Consider the following 14,469-nt stretch of genomic DNA (forward strand, 5'->3'; position numbering starts at 1 on the left):
AAAAAAAAGAATCTAATATCCATTTTGTTTTAAATGTATTTCATCATTACATTTTACCCTTGTATTCAGTTCTCCAAAAGGTAGATTTACTTTTACCCTCAGGTATATATGTTGATGCTATTTTACCAAATTTGAATTTTTTTTTCAAATACCTAAGTAGAGAGAATAGTTAACCCATTTTTTAGATGAAGTCGTTATTAACATTTTGTCATACTTTCTTTATCTTTCTTTTTTTTCTAGTAGTTTTAGAGCAAATTCTGATACAATGCTACTTTACATGTAAATATTTCTGTATAATCTCGTTTAAAAAGAACATTTTCTCACATAACTATTATTATCACTCCTGGCAAAATCAAAAGTAATTCTTTATGTTATTTAGTAGTTAGTCTACATTCAATTTTTGATAAAAAATGTCTGTTTTGTAGTTCATTTGTTCAAATGGGGATCCAGACAAGGCTCACATTTGCTTTCCATTGTAGCTCTTAAGTCTCACTTTATGTAAAAGCCTCATCTTACTCCCTGTTTTTTCTTTTGAATGTTATAGACTTTTGAAGAAACAAGGTTATTTGTAGTATAGAATGTCATATTTTGAATTTATCTGTTGCTGCTTCTTGTCATTTAACTCTTTATCTAAGCCCTGTATGTCCACTAAATTAGAAGTTCCATATAAAGTCTAGTTAGATTCAGGCATTGCCTTTTTTTTGTTTTGTTTTTACAGCAAGAATCCCTCATAGATGGTAATGTGCTTTTAAAAAAATGTCACGTAACATCAATAGAGGTGTGTAGTAGCTGATTGTCTCACTTTTAGTGATGCTAAAATTGATCAAGTTCATATGGTGAACACTTTATTTTATTGTAAGGTTCCCCATTAACCTATCTCCTTATCCCAGATTTTAAGAAAAGGCAATTTATTTCCTCAGAAGATAGCTGAAGAATAGCCTGTTCTGGAATGTTAACATGGGTTTGGTAGTATATATGGGATGTAATAGGGTAGCCTGTATGTTTTCTTTAGGTTTTTCTGTGAGTGCCTATGAAGTTTTTTCTGCTTCTTTTAATTTCCTTTTTCTACCAAAAGATATGTTTGAACTCTTGGTAGCTACAAGGTATATATTTAGAATGAGTATGTAATTGCCTCAAGGGCCAGTCTGTTGGGGGGAGAAGATATATATATAAGGTACCATCAGATCAATAAATTCTTTGTCTTTTCATTCTGCAATTTAATAATACTGTCTTTTGTTTAGCTGCCAAAGGACCAAAAGCCTGATTATACCATAGTTGTATTGAAGTTACTGTTGTCAGCCAGGCGTGGTGGCTCACGCCTATAATCCCAGCACTTTGGGAGGCTGAGGTGGGCAGATCATCTGAGGCCAGGAGTTCTAGACCAGCCTGGCCAATGTGGTGAAACCCTGTCCCTACTAAAAATACAAAAATTAGCCAGGTGTGGTGGCGCATGCCTGTAAACCCAGCTACTCAGGAGGCTGAGGCAGGAGAATTGCTTGAACCCAGGAGGCAGAGGTTGCAGTGAGCCAAGATCACGCCACTGCACTCCAGCCTGGGTGACAGAGCAAGACTCTGTCTCAAAAAAGAAAGAAAGAAATTACTATTGTCTTATAGTGAGAGTATAATTATGAGTTTTATGTAACATAAAACTAAAAGTGCATTCACATACATCATCTTATTTAATGTTTTTCACAACGCTGTGAATTAAGCAGTGCAGTTATTTGTATGTGTTCAGATTTGGAATGTAGGCAGCAACTGCTATTTTTGTATTGTCTGTTGTGCTCTTTCCTTTTTATTATTAAGTAGATTTATCTATATTAGTTATTGCCGTGAAATTGAGCATATGAAAGTAGAAAGAAAGCTTCCCTGGGATCCAGAAGAAGGTTCTATATGTTACCCAATTGCTCAGCCAGATAGAAAGGGGAAAGAAGTCTGCTCTTAATAGTAGAAAGTAATTCATGAAAATTCATATATGTATATAAAAGTTAGGTCAAATAAGAATGCCAAATAACATTTTTTATTGAAAGTCATACGTTTGGTAAGTTGAGCCAGATGAAATAGTTCCTTCTTTTGAGCCCGAGGCAGGGATTTGCTTTGTTTTGTACATGGGGTCTCTGGCCCTGTTTTGAATTAAAAATAAAGTAGGAATGCCATCTGCTATATTCAAATGTCTTTGCAGATTTTTTTTTCTAATCTTATGGTCATATTCTGATATTCTTAAATTAGATAGTGATTGCTATGTTAACACAGTGCAGATAGTATTTGCACAATGCCAGGACCTGTATATGCTGTTTTTTTTACATGGAGTACCTCATTTAATTATTGTAGCCAACACTTTATGTATTAGTACTATTTTACATTTTACAAATGAGGAAACAATAAGCTTAGACAGTTAAATAATTTGCCTAAGGTAAGAGAAGGAATTTAAATTAACCTCTGAATAAAGACAGAGTCTATGTTTTAAGCCAACCCCTGCATAATATGCTGCCTTTGTTACTATGTTGTCATGTTGTATAGTCTGGGATAAGTGGACTTGGTTTCCAGTGCGGGTGGTTGAGGGGAACCCTTCTTGCTTAATCACTGTCTTACCACTTGTTGCTTTGAATTAGGAAGTTATATTTCCTGAGAAAATATTAGTAGTTCCTGGAGATCAGATTTCTTTCTTCCTTTGCAACAGAATCGAATTCTCTGGGTTGATGAGAACAATTTGACAGCTCATGTAGAGGCTGGCATAACAGGACAAGAGTTGGAAAGACAGGTATGTTATTTATTTTTCTTATTTTTTTAAATTAACTTATTCTAATATCAATTCTGATGTTATTTCTTTAATGAAAGTTTTCAAAACTGTATCCCCTCTATGAATGAATACCTTTTATGATACATTCATTCACTCAAAGAATTTGTTTAGTTTCTATTATGGGTCAAGCATTGAGCTAGATTCTGAGGACATGATAGTGAATAAGGCATTGTCTGCTACCTTCAGGTAGCTTAGATTAGGACAGAAAGTTCGATAAATAATTAATTATTTGGAGTGAAAATTGCTATGTGGATGCTAAATGCAGGGTATTATGGATCATCAAATGGGGCTAGGTGGGAACGAGTTGGGCAAAGAAGGTATCACATAGAACCTGGCATTTTTTTTGTTGTTGTTAGTACTGAGTCAGTGGCAAAGGACACAGCATTTAAAATGAGACTTCAGGATGAGTCTGAGTTAGCAAAAAAGGAAAGAACAATCCAGAGGAAGGAGCATACATGCAGGGCTTCTCAGGGTGACTGTTACTTTTTTTTTTTTTTTTTTTTGAGACGGAGTCTCACTCTGTCGCCCAGGCTGGAGTGCAGTGATGTGATCTCGGTTCACTGCAAGCTCCGCCTCCTGGGTTCATGCCATTCTCCTGCCTCAGCCTCCCCAGTAGCTGGGACTACAGGCACCCACCACCGCGCCTGGCTAATTTTTTGTATTTTTAGTAGGACGGGGTTTCACCGTGGTCTCGGATCTCCTGACCTCGTGATCCGCCCGCCTCGGCCTCCTGAAGTGTTGGGATTACAGGCGTGAGCCACCACGCCTGGCCGACTGTTGCTTTTGAGGGTCTGCAGATAGCTGAATATGGCTGAAGGCTAGTGTGTGTATGGGAGAACATGTCTTCTTGGTATTTGTATATTGGGTGGGTGTGGGTACAGTAGTGGTAAAGGATCAAGCCAGGAAAACATGAAGAGTTCAGATCATAAAGGGCCTTATAAAGCCCCTTTTAGAAGTTTGAACTTTACTTTTTTACTGGTATTGTTCTGGCTGCTGTGTGGTGAAATGGGTGGTCTATGTAAGGGTGGACTAAGAGACTGCAACAATAATTTAGGCAAGAGCTGAGAGTGACATGAAGTAGTAGAAATGGAACAAAATGGAACAGTTTGAACATGGAATTCTAGGATCTTGGTGATATATTTCATCAGCTGTGTGAATATTGGTATTCATTGAACTTTTCAGTATGCAATTTCATTGACAACTACTCATTTCACAAATTCATGAAATTCTTGGAGTTCTTATAGTACCTTTTTGGGATCCTAATGAATTTTTGGAAAACTTTAGGTTTCTTTCATCGATTCTAAGCAGGTAATAGTGAAAATAAATTAGTTCCTTCAACTTCCTCAAACATAATCAAGATAACGATAACTCAGCTTTTGTAAACAAAAATTAGAAAGTCCAATTTGTTAGTGATATACTGACCATTTTGTTCAACTTGGGTTATAGAGACCCCTCTCCTCCAAACCTTTAATAGGAAGAGATGTGATGTGATTGTTATCTTATTTTGTTGTTGTTTTCTTTTCTTTCTTGAAAAGTTGATTGACATTGGTCTGCTCCTGACCATTTCTGGATGATAGGCTTTGAAAAAAAATTATTAAACTATTTATTTTTTATTTAATGCAGTAAGATACAGGTAACTGGAATAAAATTGAACTTATTTGTTGAGACAGTGTTAAAGATCCTCAATAAATTAAGGTTTTATATCAGATAAATAGATTTATCAGTTATTATAGTTTATAATGAACTTTAGTGGGCAGAATAATAGTATTTAATGAAAAAACCTCTAAAAAGTCCTGTATCAGTATTCCATTATGCTTAAATGAGGCATTATCAGCACAGCACTTTTTTTTATAACAAAGAATGGCCTTTTATGTCACCAATTTTGCATCTTTATTATAGCATTTGATGTAGTATTTTAACCTTTCCAAGTTTTCTTTTTTTTTTTTAAAGGTTAGAATTAAAATTCAAGGAACATATTTCCTTGAAATTTAAATGACATTTTCCCAGACTAGGAACTTCTGATATTTTACCTACTAGTTCATTTCCCTAAGTGCCAATATAGAACTTTCTTTTTTGCCTCCAGTAGGCTATAATGTAGTTCCTACAGCTATTTTGATCCCAGTAAAAGTTCTTCCTCATTAAACTTCTGTGTCCTTCAGATTCTACTTCAGTTGAGGTAACCAGTTTAAAACATCCTGCCTTTTCTTTCTGCAAGCTTAAAATGACACAAATACAGTAGTTGGGTAGCACAGATTTTAATCGCTTTAACTTGTAAATCACATTGATGTTAACATGATAAAATTTAATGGAAGCTGCTAACATGTCAATTATGGATTTGAAGAATTTTTCCTACGTTTATTAAATCTTTGGCTACTTTTATTGGTTAATAGTCTGAGGTTATCTGACTCAAATTTTTTTTTTTCTGCTTAGGCACATCATCACTAATAACCTCACATTATCTTTCTTTGTTTCTAATAGCTATTAGCTCTCACTGCAAACCTCAAATATAGCTCCTAGCTGTGTGACCTTGGGCAAGTTACTCACCTTTAAGCCTCAGTTTCTTTACCTATAAAGTGGGTATCATAATTCCTACTTCGTGGGGTTTTTCATCAAGATGAAATAAGTTAATAATGTGAACTACTTAGAACTTTGATTCATTCCACTAATTTTTATTGAGCACTATTTGCTTCATTCAGGCTAACAGACTTTAAATATTCTTTTTATGTGCTGTAGACTCCAAAATTTATATTATCATCCTAGACTTCTTTGCTGAACTGATATAGCCACTTGCCTAATTGATATCTCCACTTGCGTATTTACAGACATTTCAAACTCCGCATTTTAAAAACTGAATTTTTAGAGGAAAAATTTGCAATCTTGTCTCCAAAATGTGTCTGTTCTGTAGCCTTCTTCTTCTCTTCAGGAGATGGAAATTCAATTCCTTAGGCAGCCTGGGCCACAATCTTTGAAGTCATAGATTTTTGTTTTATATTGCTTTATAATAGCTTGAGATATAATTATGATCTAATATGTACAATTTAATGTGTACAATTTGATAAGTTTCGACATACGAATATAACCATGAAACCATCATCACAATCAAGATAATGAACATATCCACCAACCCCGAAAGTTTTCCTCTTTGTCCTTTATAATTCTTTCCCACTCCCACCCACAATCCTTAAGCAACCCCCCAGGAATCACTGATTTGCTTTCTGTCACGTAGATTTGCTTAAATTCCCTACAATTTTAATAAAGTGGAATCCTACAGTATGTATGGGAGGAGGGTCTGGCTTCTTTCACTAGGCATAATTATTTTGAAATTCAGCCATATTGTTGCATTTATCAGTAGTTCATTTCTTTTTGTTGCTCAGCAGTATTCCATTGTATAGATATGCCACTGTTTTGTTTATACATTCACCTGTTGATGAACACTTGGATTATTTCTAGTTTTGGGCTATTACAAACAAAGCTGCTATGAACGTTCATGTGAAAGTTTTTGTATAGACATATACGTTTGTTTCCTTTCGGTAAGTAACTGGAAATGGAATGAATAGATCAAAATGGTAGGTATATATTTACCTTTTTGAGAAACTATGAAGTTTTTTCCCAGAGTGATTATATCATTTTATATTCCCACCAGCACTGTATAAGAGTTCCAGTTTCTCCATATCCTTGCCAATACTTTGTATTGTTAGTCTTTTTAATTTTAGTCTAAACTTTAGTAGGTACATAGTAGTATCTTATTGTAGGTTTGTTTTGTTTTGTTTTTTGAGACAGTGTCTCATGCTGCTGCCTGAGCTGGAGTGCAGTGGCACGATCATGGCTCACTGCAGCCTTGACCTCCCTGGGCTTAGGCAATCCTCCCACTTCAGCTTCCAGAGTAACTGAGACCACAGGCAAGTGCCACCATGCCTGGATAATCTTTATATTTTTTTGTAGAGATGGAATTTTTTGCCATGTTGCCCAGGCTGTTCCTGAACTCCTGGGCTCAAGTGTTCTGCCCACCTTGGCCTTCCAAAGTGTTGGGATTATAGGCTCGGGCCCCTCTGTCTGGCCTCATTGTAGTTTTAATTTATATTTCTCTAATGACTAGTGATGTTGAACATCTTTTCATGTGCTTATTTGCCATCCATATTCTTTATTGGTGAAGTTCTCCTTAAATTATTTGCCCAATTTTTTTTTTTTTTGAGATGGAGTGTCGCTCTGTTGTCCAGGCTGGAGTGCAGTGGTGTGATCTCGGCTCACTGCAAGCTCCGCCTCCCGGGTTCATGCCATTCTCCTGCCTCAGCCTCCTGAGTAGCTGGGACTACAGGTGCCCGCCACCATGCCTGGCTAATTTTTTGTATTTTTAGTAGAGACGGGTTTTCACCGCATTAGCCAGGATGGTCTTGATCTCCTGACCTTGTGATCCATCCACCTCGGCCTCCCAAAGTGCTGGGATTACAGGTGTCAGCCACCACACCCGGCCTATTTGCCCAATTTTAAGATTGGGTTGTTTTCTTATTATTGAGTTTTGGAATTCTTTATTTATTCTGGGAATAAGTCTTTTTTCAGATATATGCTTTGCAAATATTTTCTTTCAGTCTGTGGTTTCTCTTTTCATTTTCTTACAGTATCTTTTGAAGACCAGCTGTGTTTAATTTTTATGAAGCCCAGTGTATTAATTTGTCTTTCTATCATGCTTCTGCTGTTGTGTCATAATGCAAGGTTATAGAGATTTTCTCCCATTTGAGTTTTATAATTTTTAGTCTTAGATTTAGGTCTCTAATCAGTTTTGAAGATTTCTGAGTTATTATTTGTATATGGTATAAAATTGGATTGAAGTTAATGATTTTTGCACATGGATATCCAATTGTTCAGCACCATTTATTGGAAAAGATTATCCTTTCTTCACTGAGTTGACTTTGCACCATCATTTAAAAAAATCTGTTGTCTATATATGTCTGCTTCTAGTTCTGGACTCTATATATGTCTCTCTCTGTGCTAATACTATACTGTTTGGATTACTATAGCTTTATCACAAGTCTTTTTCAAAGTTGTTTTGGCTGTTCTAGGTTCTTTGTATTTCTATATGAACTTCATGTTCATATGGAAATGTCAGTTTCTGTTAAAAAAAGAAAAAGTCCCATTGGGATTTTGATTGGGATTGCATTGACTCTATATATCAGTTTGAGGAGACTGACAGCTTAACAGTTTTGATTCTTCTGACCTGACCCATGAACATGGTATATCTTTAGTTTTTTGTAGGTCTGTAATTTCTCTCAGCAGTGTCTTACGGTTTTCTATGTACATGTCTTTCATATATATATATACACATATATGTATATATGTATATATACATTTTAGAGACAAGATCTCATTCTGTTGCCCAGGCTGGAGTCTAGTGGCACCATCATAGCTCACTGTAACCTTAAACTCCTGGGCTTAAATGATCCTCCTGCTACAGCCTCCCCAGTAGCTAGGACTACAGGCATGTGCCACCATGCTTGGCTAATTTTTTAATTTTTCTGGAGACAGGGTCTTGCCATATTGCTGAGACTGGTCTCAAACTTCTCGCTTCAACCTACCACCCTGGCCTCCCAAAGTGTTGGGATTATTGGTATGAGCCACCATACCTGGCCTCGTATATTTTTAAAAACAGGATTTGTCCCTAAGTAGTACATATTTTTTGGTGCTGTTGTAATTGGTATTTTTAAAAATTGTCAGTTTCTGGTTGTTCTTTAATAGTGTATAAAAATACAGTTTTTTATACTGATCTTATATCCTGCAACTTTACTAAATTCACTAAATTTTAACAAACTTTTTTTTTGTAGATCTCATTGGATTTTTTACATAGATGACTATGTTGTGTGTGAATAAAGACAGTTTTCTTTCTTTCTTTCCAATCTGTTTGCCTTTTTTTCTTTTTCTCACCTGATTGTACTGGCCAGATAATGTTGAAAAGAAGCGAGACTTGTTTCTGATTTAGGAGAGATGTGTTCAGTCCTTTAACTATTAAGTATTTGTTAACTATAGGTGTTTTTTGTAGATGCCGTTTATCAAGTTGAAGAAGTCCCTTTCTTGTGTTAGTTTATAGAGTTTGAATTAGGAATGGATGTTGGATTTGTGAAAAAAATGTTATTTTGTGTCTTATAGTTGAGGTTAAGTTGAAGTAATTTATTTGAGTTCAGTCTTATTTTCTAAAGTAGAAAATCAGTGCTGATTTTTTCCCAATTATTGCTTTAGTGACATGCCACCGATTTTGATATGTTTATTTTCATTAATTTGAAAATATTTTCTACTTCTTTGATTTTTTTCTTTGATCTATGGTTTACTCACCATGTATATATGTTATTTAGTTCCCAATTATTTTGGGATTTTTCCAGATATCTTTCTGTCATTGATTTCTATATTAATTTTGTTGTGTTCAGAAAACATACTTTATATGACTTGAATCCTTTCAAATTTATTACTACTTGTTTTATGGCCCACAGTACAGCCTATTTTTAAAATGTTCCATGTGCACTTGCAAAGAATGTGTTTTCCTGCTGCTGTTTGGTGAAGTAGTCTTTAAATGTCTGTTAGGTCAGATTGACTTATAATGTAATTCAGGTCTCTTATATTTTTTATTTTCTGTCTACTTGTTCTGTCAGTTATTGAAGGGGGGTATTAAAACCTCCAACAGTAATTGTAGATTTGTATATTTCTTCTGCAGTTCTATTTTTGCTTGGTGTATTTTAAAGCTCGGTTATTAGGAGGATAAATGTTCAGGATTGTTATGGCTTCTCGATTAACTGACCCTTTTGTCGTTATGAAATGACCTCCTTTATTTGTGATAACATGCTTTGCTCTGAAATCTGCTTTTTCTGATACTAAAATAGCTATTGGAGTTTTCTTAGCATGGTATATCTTTTTGCTTTTTCCATTATTTTACTCTTAATTAGTTTGTATCTTTATATTTAGAATGTTTTTCTTATAGGCAGCATATAATTGGTTCTTTTCTTTTTATCTAATTTGACAATCACTACCTTTTCATTGAGGTGTTTAGATCATTTACCTTCAGTGTGATTTATTGTGGTTTAGTTTAAATCTGTCATCTTGCTATTCATTTTCTGTATTTCCCATCTGTTTTTGTTCTTCTTTCCCTCTTTTACTGCCTTTTTGGGATTTTTTTTTTTAATGATATGCTTTATCTCTTTAGTTTCTTTAGTAGTTTTAAGTTTTTGTTTTGTTTTAGGATTTGAAGTATACATCTTTAACTTGTGTCAGCTACCTTTGAGTGATATTGTAATACTTTGCAGTATCATTTAAAAAATTTAAATAATATGAAAGCATCTTGTGTATTTACCCATCTAGTTAACCTTTCCTATACCCTTAATTTTGTCTGATGTTATTTGCCTTCTGCTTGAAGGACTTCTTTTAACATGACTTTAGTGTGGGTCTGCTGTTGGCAAATTCTAATTTTGTCTGAAGAAGTCTTTATTTCACCTTTGTTTTTAAAAAAGATATTTGAAGTGAGTATATAATTGTAGATTGATATTCTTTCAGCCGTACAAAGATGTTGCTCCACTGTTACCTACTTTATTGCTTTTCATGAGAAATCTGATATTATCTTTGTCTTTGTTTCTGTGTATGTAATATGCTTTTTCCCCCTCTGGCTACTTTTTTTTTTTTCTTTGAGACAGAGAGTTTCACTCTTGTTACCCAGGCCGGAGTGCAGTGGCCTGATATCGGCTCACCACAACCTCCGTCTCCCAGGTTCAAGCGATTCTCCTGCCTCAGCCTCCAGAGTAGCTGGGATTACAGGCATGCCCCACCACGCCCAGCTAATACTATATTTTTAGTAGAGATGGGGTTTTACCATGTTGGTCAGGCTGGTCTAAAACTCCTGACCTCTGATGTTCCACTGCCTCAGCCTCCCAAAATGCTGGGATTATAGGCATGAGCCACCACAGCCAGCCTAGGTTGCAGACTTTATGACACTTAAATACATCAGCACCATCTCCTAAAGACAGAAGAATAGTGTTCTTCTTTATAACTATAATACCATTATCATGTCTAAGAAAATCAGTAGTAATTTTTTTTTTTTTTTTTTGAGACAGAGTCTTACTCTGTCACCCAGCAGGCTGGAGTGCAGTGGTTCACCACAACCTCTGCCTCCTGGGTTCAAGTGATTCTCCTACCTCAGCCTCCCAAGTAGCTGGGATTACAAGCTTGAGCCACCATGCCCAGCTAATTTTGTATTTTTAGTAGAGACGAGGTTTCTCCATGTTGGTCAGGCTGGTCTCGAACTCCCGATCTCAGGTGATCCGCCCACCTCGGCCTCCCAAAGTGCTGGGATTACAGGCGTGAGCCACTGCGCCCAGCCCCCTCTGGCTACTTTAAAGATTTTCTTGTTATCACTGGTTTGAGCAATTTGATTGTCATGGACCTTGGTGTAGTTTTTCTCTGTGTTTCTTTTGTTGAGGATTCGTTAAGCTTTTTTGATTTGTGGCTTTATAGTTTTCATCAAATTTCGAAAAACTTTGTCCATTATTTCTTCAACTATCCAATAAACCCCCCTCCCCGCTGACCTTTAGGGACTCTATTTACTCACTTATTAGGCTCTTTGAAGTTCCACAGCTCACTGCTACTCTTCTCATTTTTTTCTTTTAGTTCCTGTTGCTATGTCTTGAAGTTCACTACTGTTTTATTTTGCTATGTCTTTTCTGCTCTTAATCCCATTAAATATATTTTTAATCTCAGACATTATATTTTTCATCTCCAGATGTTTAATTTGGGCCTTTTTATATCTTGAATGTCTCTAGTTTTTGAACATATAGAATACAGTTATAATAACTGTTTTAATGTTCTTGTCAGCTGTGTCTAACATCTGTGTTAGTTCTGGATTGGTTTTGATTATTCACCCCATAATGATTATGGGGTGTTTTCCCGCTTCTTTGTAGCTTGGTAATTTTTATTTTTATTTTATATATATTTTATTTTTATTTTTAATTTTATATTTTTAATTTTGAATGGTAATTTTTGATTAGATGGTAGCCATTGTGAATTTCGATGTTTTTCAATTCTACAAATATTCTTCAGCTTTTTTCCTGGGATGCACTTATGTGGAAACAGTTGATCCTCTAGTTCTTGCTTTTATGATCTTTTGCTTTTTTCAGTCTGAGACTAATTACTTTCCACTACTGTGGTATGACATTGTTGGATATCCTACCTAATACTCTGTGAATTAATAGTTTTCTCAGTTGGGCTAGTGGAAACAGGTACTGTTTCTGGCCCTCTGTGAGTGCTGGCGCTATTCTCTAATCTACTGGTGTCCAGCCCTTTGAATGTGAGGACTTTTTTGGTGGCAGATATCATGAAAATTATGCATAGACCTTTTTTTTTTTAAGCTCATCAGCTGTTGTTAGTATTAGTGTATTTTATGGGTGGCCCAAGACAATTCTTCTTCTTTCAGCGTGGCCCAGGGAAGCCAAAAGGCTGGACACCCGTGCTGTAATCCATCTGGAGTATTTCTTCCTCTGGTCTTTGGTATTTCACTCACTTGCATTTACTTTTCAGTACTCTGCTGAAGACCTGAGGGGCACACTCTGCAGATCTCCAGGCACCTCTCTTTGTGCTGCTTTTTTCTGTACTTTTTCCTGTGAACTCTAAATGCCTTGATTGCCTTGACTGAGCTCTATGCTCAATCTCAACTCAGTGTTTGCCAAGTTGTGCCTGGATTCTGTTTCTGTGGAGCGCTAAACTAGGGTCAAGTCACAGTGCTCACCACCTGTGTTTACTTTCTCATAGGATCACCGTCCTTCCTGACTGCAAGTTCAGTGTTTGAAAACTTTTTTTTTTTCTTTTTTAAAATACAGGGATGGAGTCTCGCTATGTTGCCCAGGTTGGTCTTGAGCTCCTGGCATCAAGTGATCCTCCCGCCTCAGCCTCCTAAAGTGTTAGGATTACAGGCGTGAGCCACCATGCCTGGCCTGTTTCTTCTATTTTTCTGTGTTTTAGTCTTATTAGGTGGGAGGGTAAATCCTAGCTCCTTTAACTTCAGTTTGGGTAGAGGGGGAAGTTCCTGCTCTGCTTTTTATTTTTTTCATCACACTTCTAATTATTCTGTATAATTTAATTATGATTCTTAATTAATTTCAGTTTCCTTTACTATTTCTCCTGTTTTTTTTTTTTAGCAGCATATACATTTTTCTCAATATTTCTCTATAATATAAGCACCATAATTTAGGGATTTTTTAAGGAATATATCTGAAGGTCAGCTTGTAGTCAGTAAGTATTTGTTGTTTCAGTATTGAATTGGAACACAAGTGAGATAAAGCTTTTATTCCCCTAGAGCTTCATGGCACATGGTAAATGGTTAATAAACACAGTTATTTTTATCTAGCGTCATATGGGGCAGAGATGTTATTTTATTAAAAAAGAAATCTTGAGTCAGACATGGTGGCTTATGACTATAATTCCAGCCCTTTGGGAGGCCAAAGCGGGAGGAATGCTTGAGCCCAGGATTGGAGGCTGCAATGAGCCATGATTGTGCCATTATACTCCAGTTTGGGAGACAGAGTGAGACCCTTTCTCGGGGAACGTGGTGGGTGAATATGTGATTAATTGTATGAGTAAATCTGTGGACCTTTCTTCAGCAAATTTTTCTTACCAGCTAATGGCATTAACAGAGACACAGACCTTATAGGAGAAAGCGGCTAAATGTATATGATCTTAGATACCATTTATTAAGCACTTACTATGCACCAGCAGTTGTTTCTCACTAAATTTGCATATTGTGGTATACTGCGGTATGCAAATTTTCTAGCAACAGTAAATGACAAGTTTCAAACCCAGGGATTTTTGTTTGTTTTCTTAAACTTTTTGGCAAGAAAAAACCCAGGTTTTCAACCATTACACTTTCTTCACTTATTTAGTAGGAAGTTAGTAAGATTTTAAATGAAGTAAATTTAAATTGGTGTGGTAGAGCTCATTCAGCATGGGGAACATCTGGTTTTTTTGGTATCTTTATCTTTTGCTTTACACAATTCCTGGTATATAGTACCTGCTTGTAATTGGAGAAGATAATGAAGTAACCTACCAGACAAAAGAAACAAATTAATCGTATATATAATATTGGATATACTGATAGAAATAAAGTGTAACACCGCACTGTTAATACTAGACAGATCAACGAGACAGAAAATTAACAAGGATATTCAGGACTTGAACTCAGCTCTGGACCAAGCGGACCTAATAGACATCTACAGAACTCTCCACCCCAAATCAACAGAATATGTATTCTTCTCAGCACCTCATCACACTTATTCTAAAATTGACCACGTAATTGGAAGTAAAACAGTCCTCAGCAAATGCAAAAGAACAGAAGTCATAACAAACAATCTCTCAGACCACAGTGCAATCAAATTAGAACTCAGGAATAAGAAACTCACTCAAAACCGCACAATTACTTGAAAACTGAACAACCTGCTCTTAAATGACTACTGGGTAGATAACGAAATGAAGGCAGAAATAAAGATGTTCTTTGAAACCAGTGAGAACGAAGACACAATGTACCAGAATCTCTGGGACACATATAAAGCAGTGTGTAGAGGGAAATTTATAACACTAAATGCCCACAAGAGAAAGCAGTGAGGATCTAAAATTGACATCCTAACATCAAAATTAAAAGAACTAGAGAAGCAACA

General features: G+C 35.9%; 1 protein-coding gene across 3 annotated transcripts in view; it reads left to right on the forward strand.

Annotated features, from left to right (window-relative positions):
• Positions 1 to 14,469, forward strand: part of AGPS (alkylglycerone phosphate synthase) — a 146,887-nt gene that overhangs the window by 50,229 nt on the left and 82,189 nt on the right. For all 3 annotated transcript variants that reach the window (XM_001154263.8, XM_016950090.4, XM_001154159.7), the window contains one exon: positions 2,678 to 2,758. In XM_001154263.8, coding sequence (XP_001154263.6) covers positions 2,678 to 2,758 — 81 coding nt within the window. The remainder of the gene's footprint in view (positions 1 to 2,677; positions 2,759 to 14,469) is intronic.

This window comes from Pan troglodytes, chromosome 13 (genome assembly GCF_028858775.2).
Source record: "Pan troglodytes isolate AG18354 chromosome 13, NHGRI_mPanTro3-v2.0_pri, whole genome shotgun sequence".
Lineage (NCBI taxonomy): Eukaryota > Metazoa > Chordata > Mammalia > Primates > Hominidae > Pan > Pan troglodytes.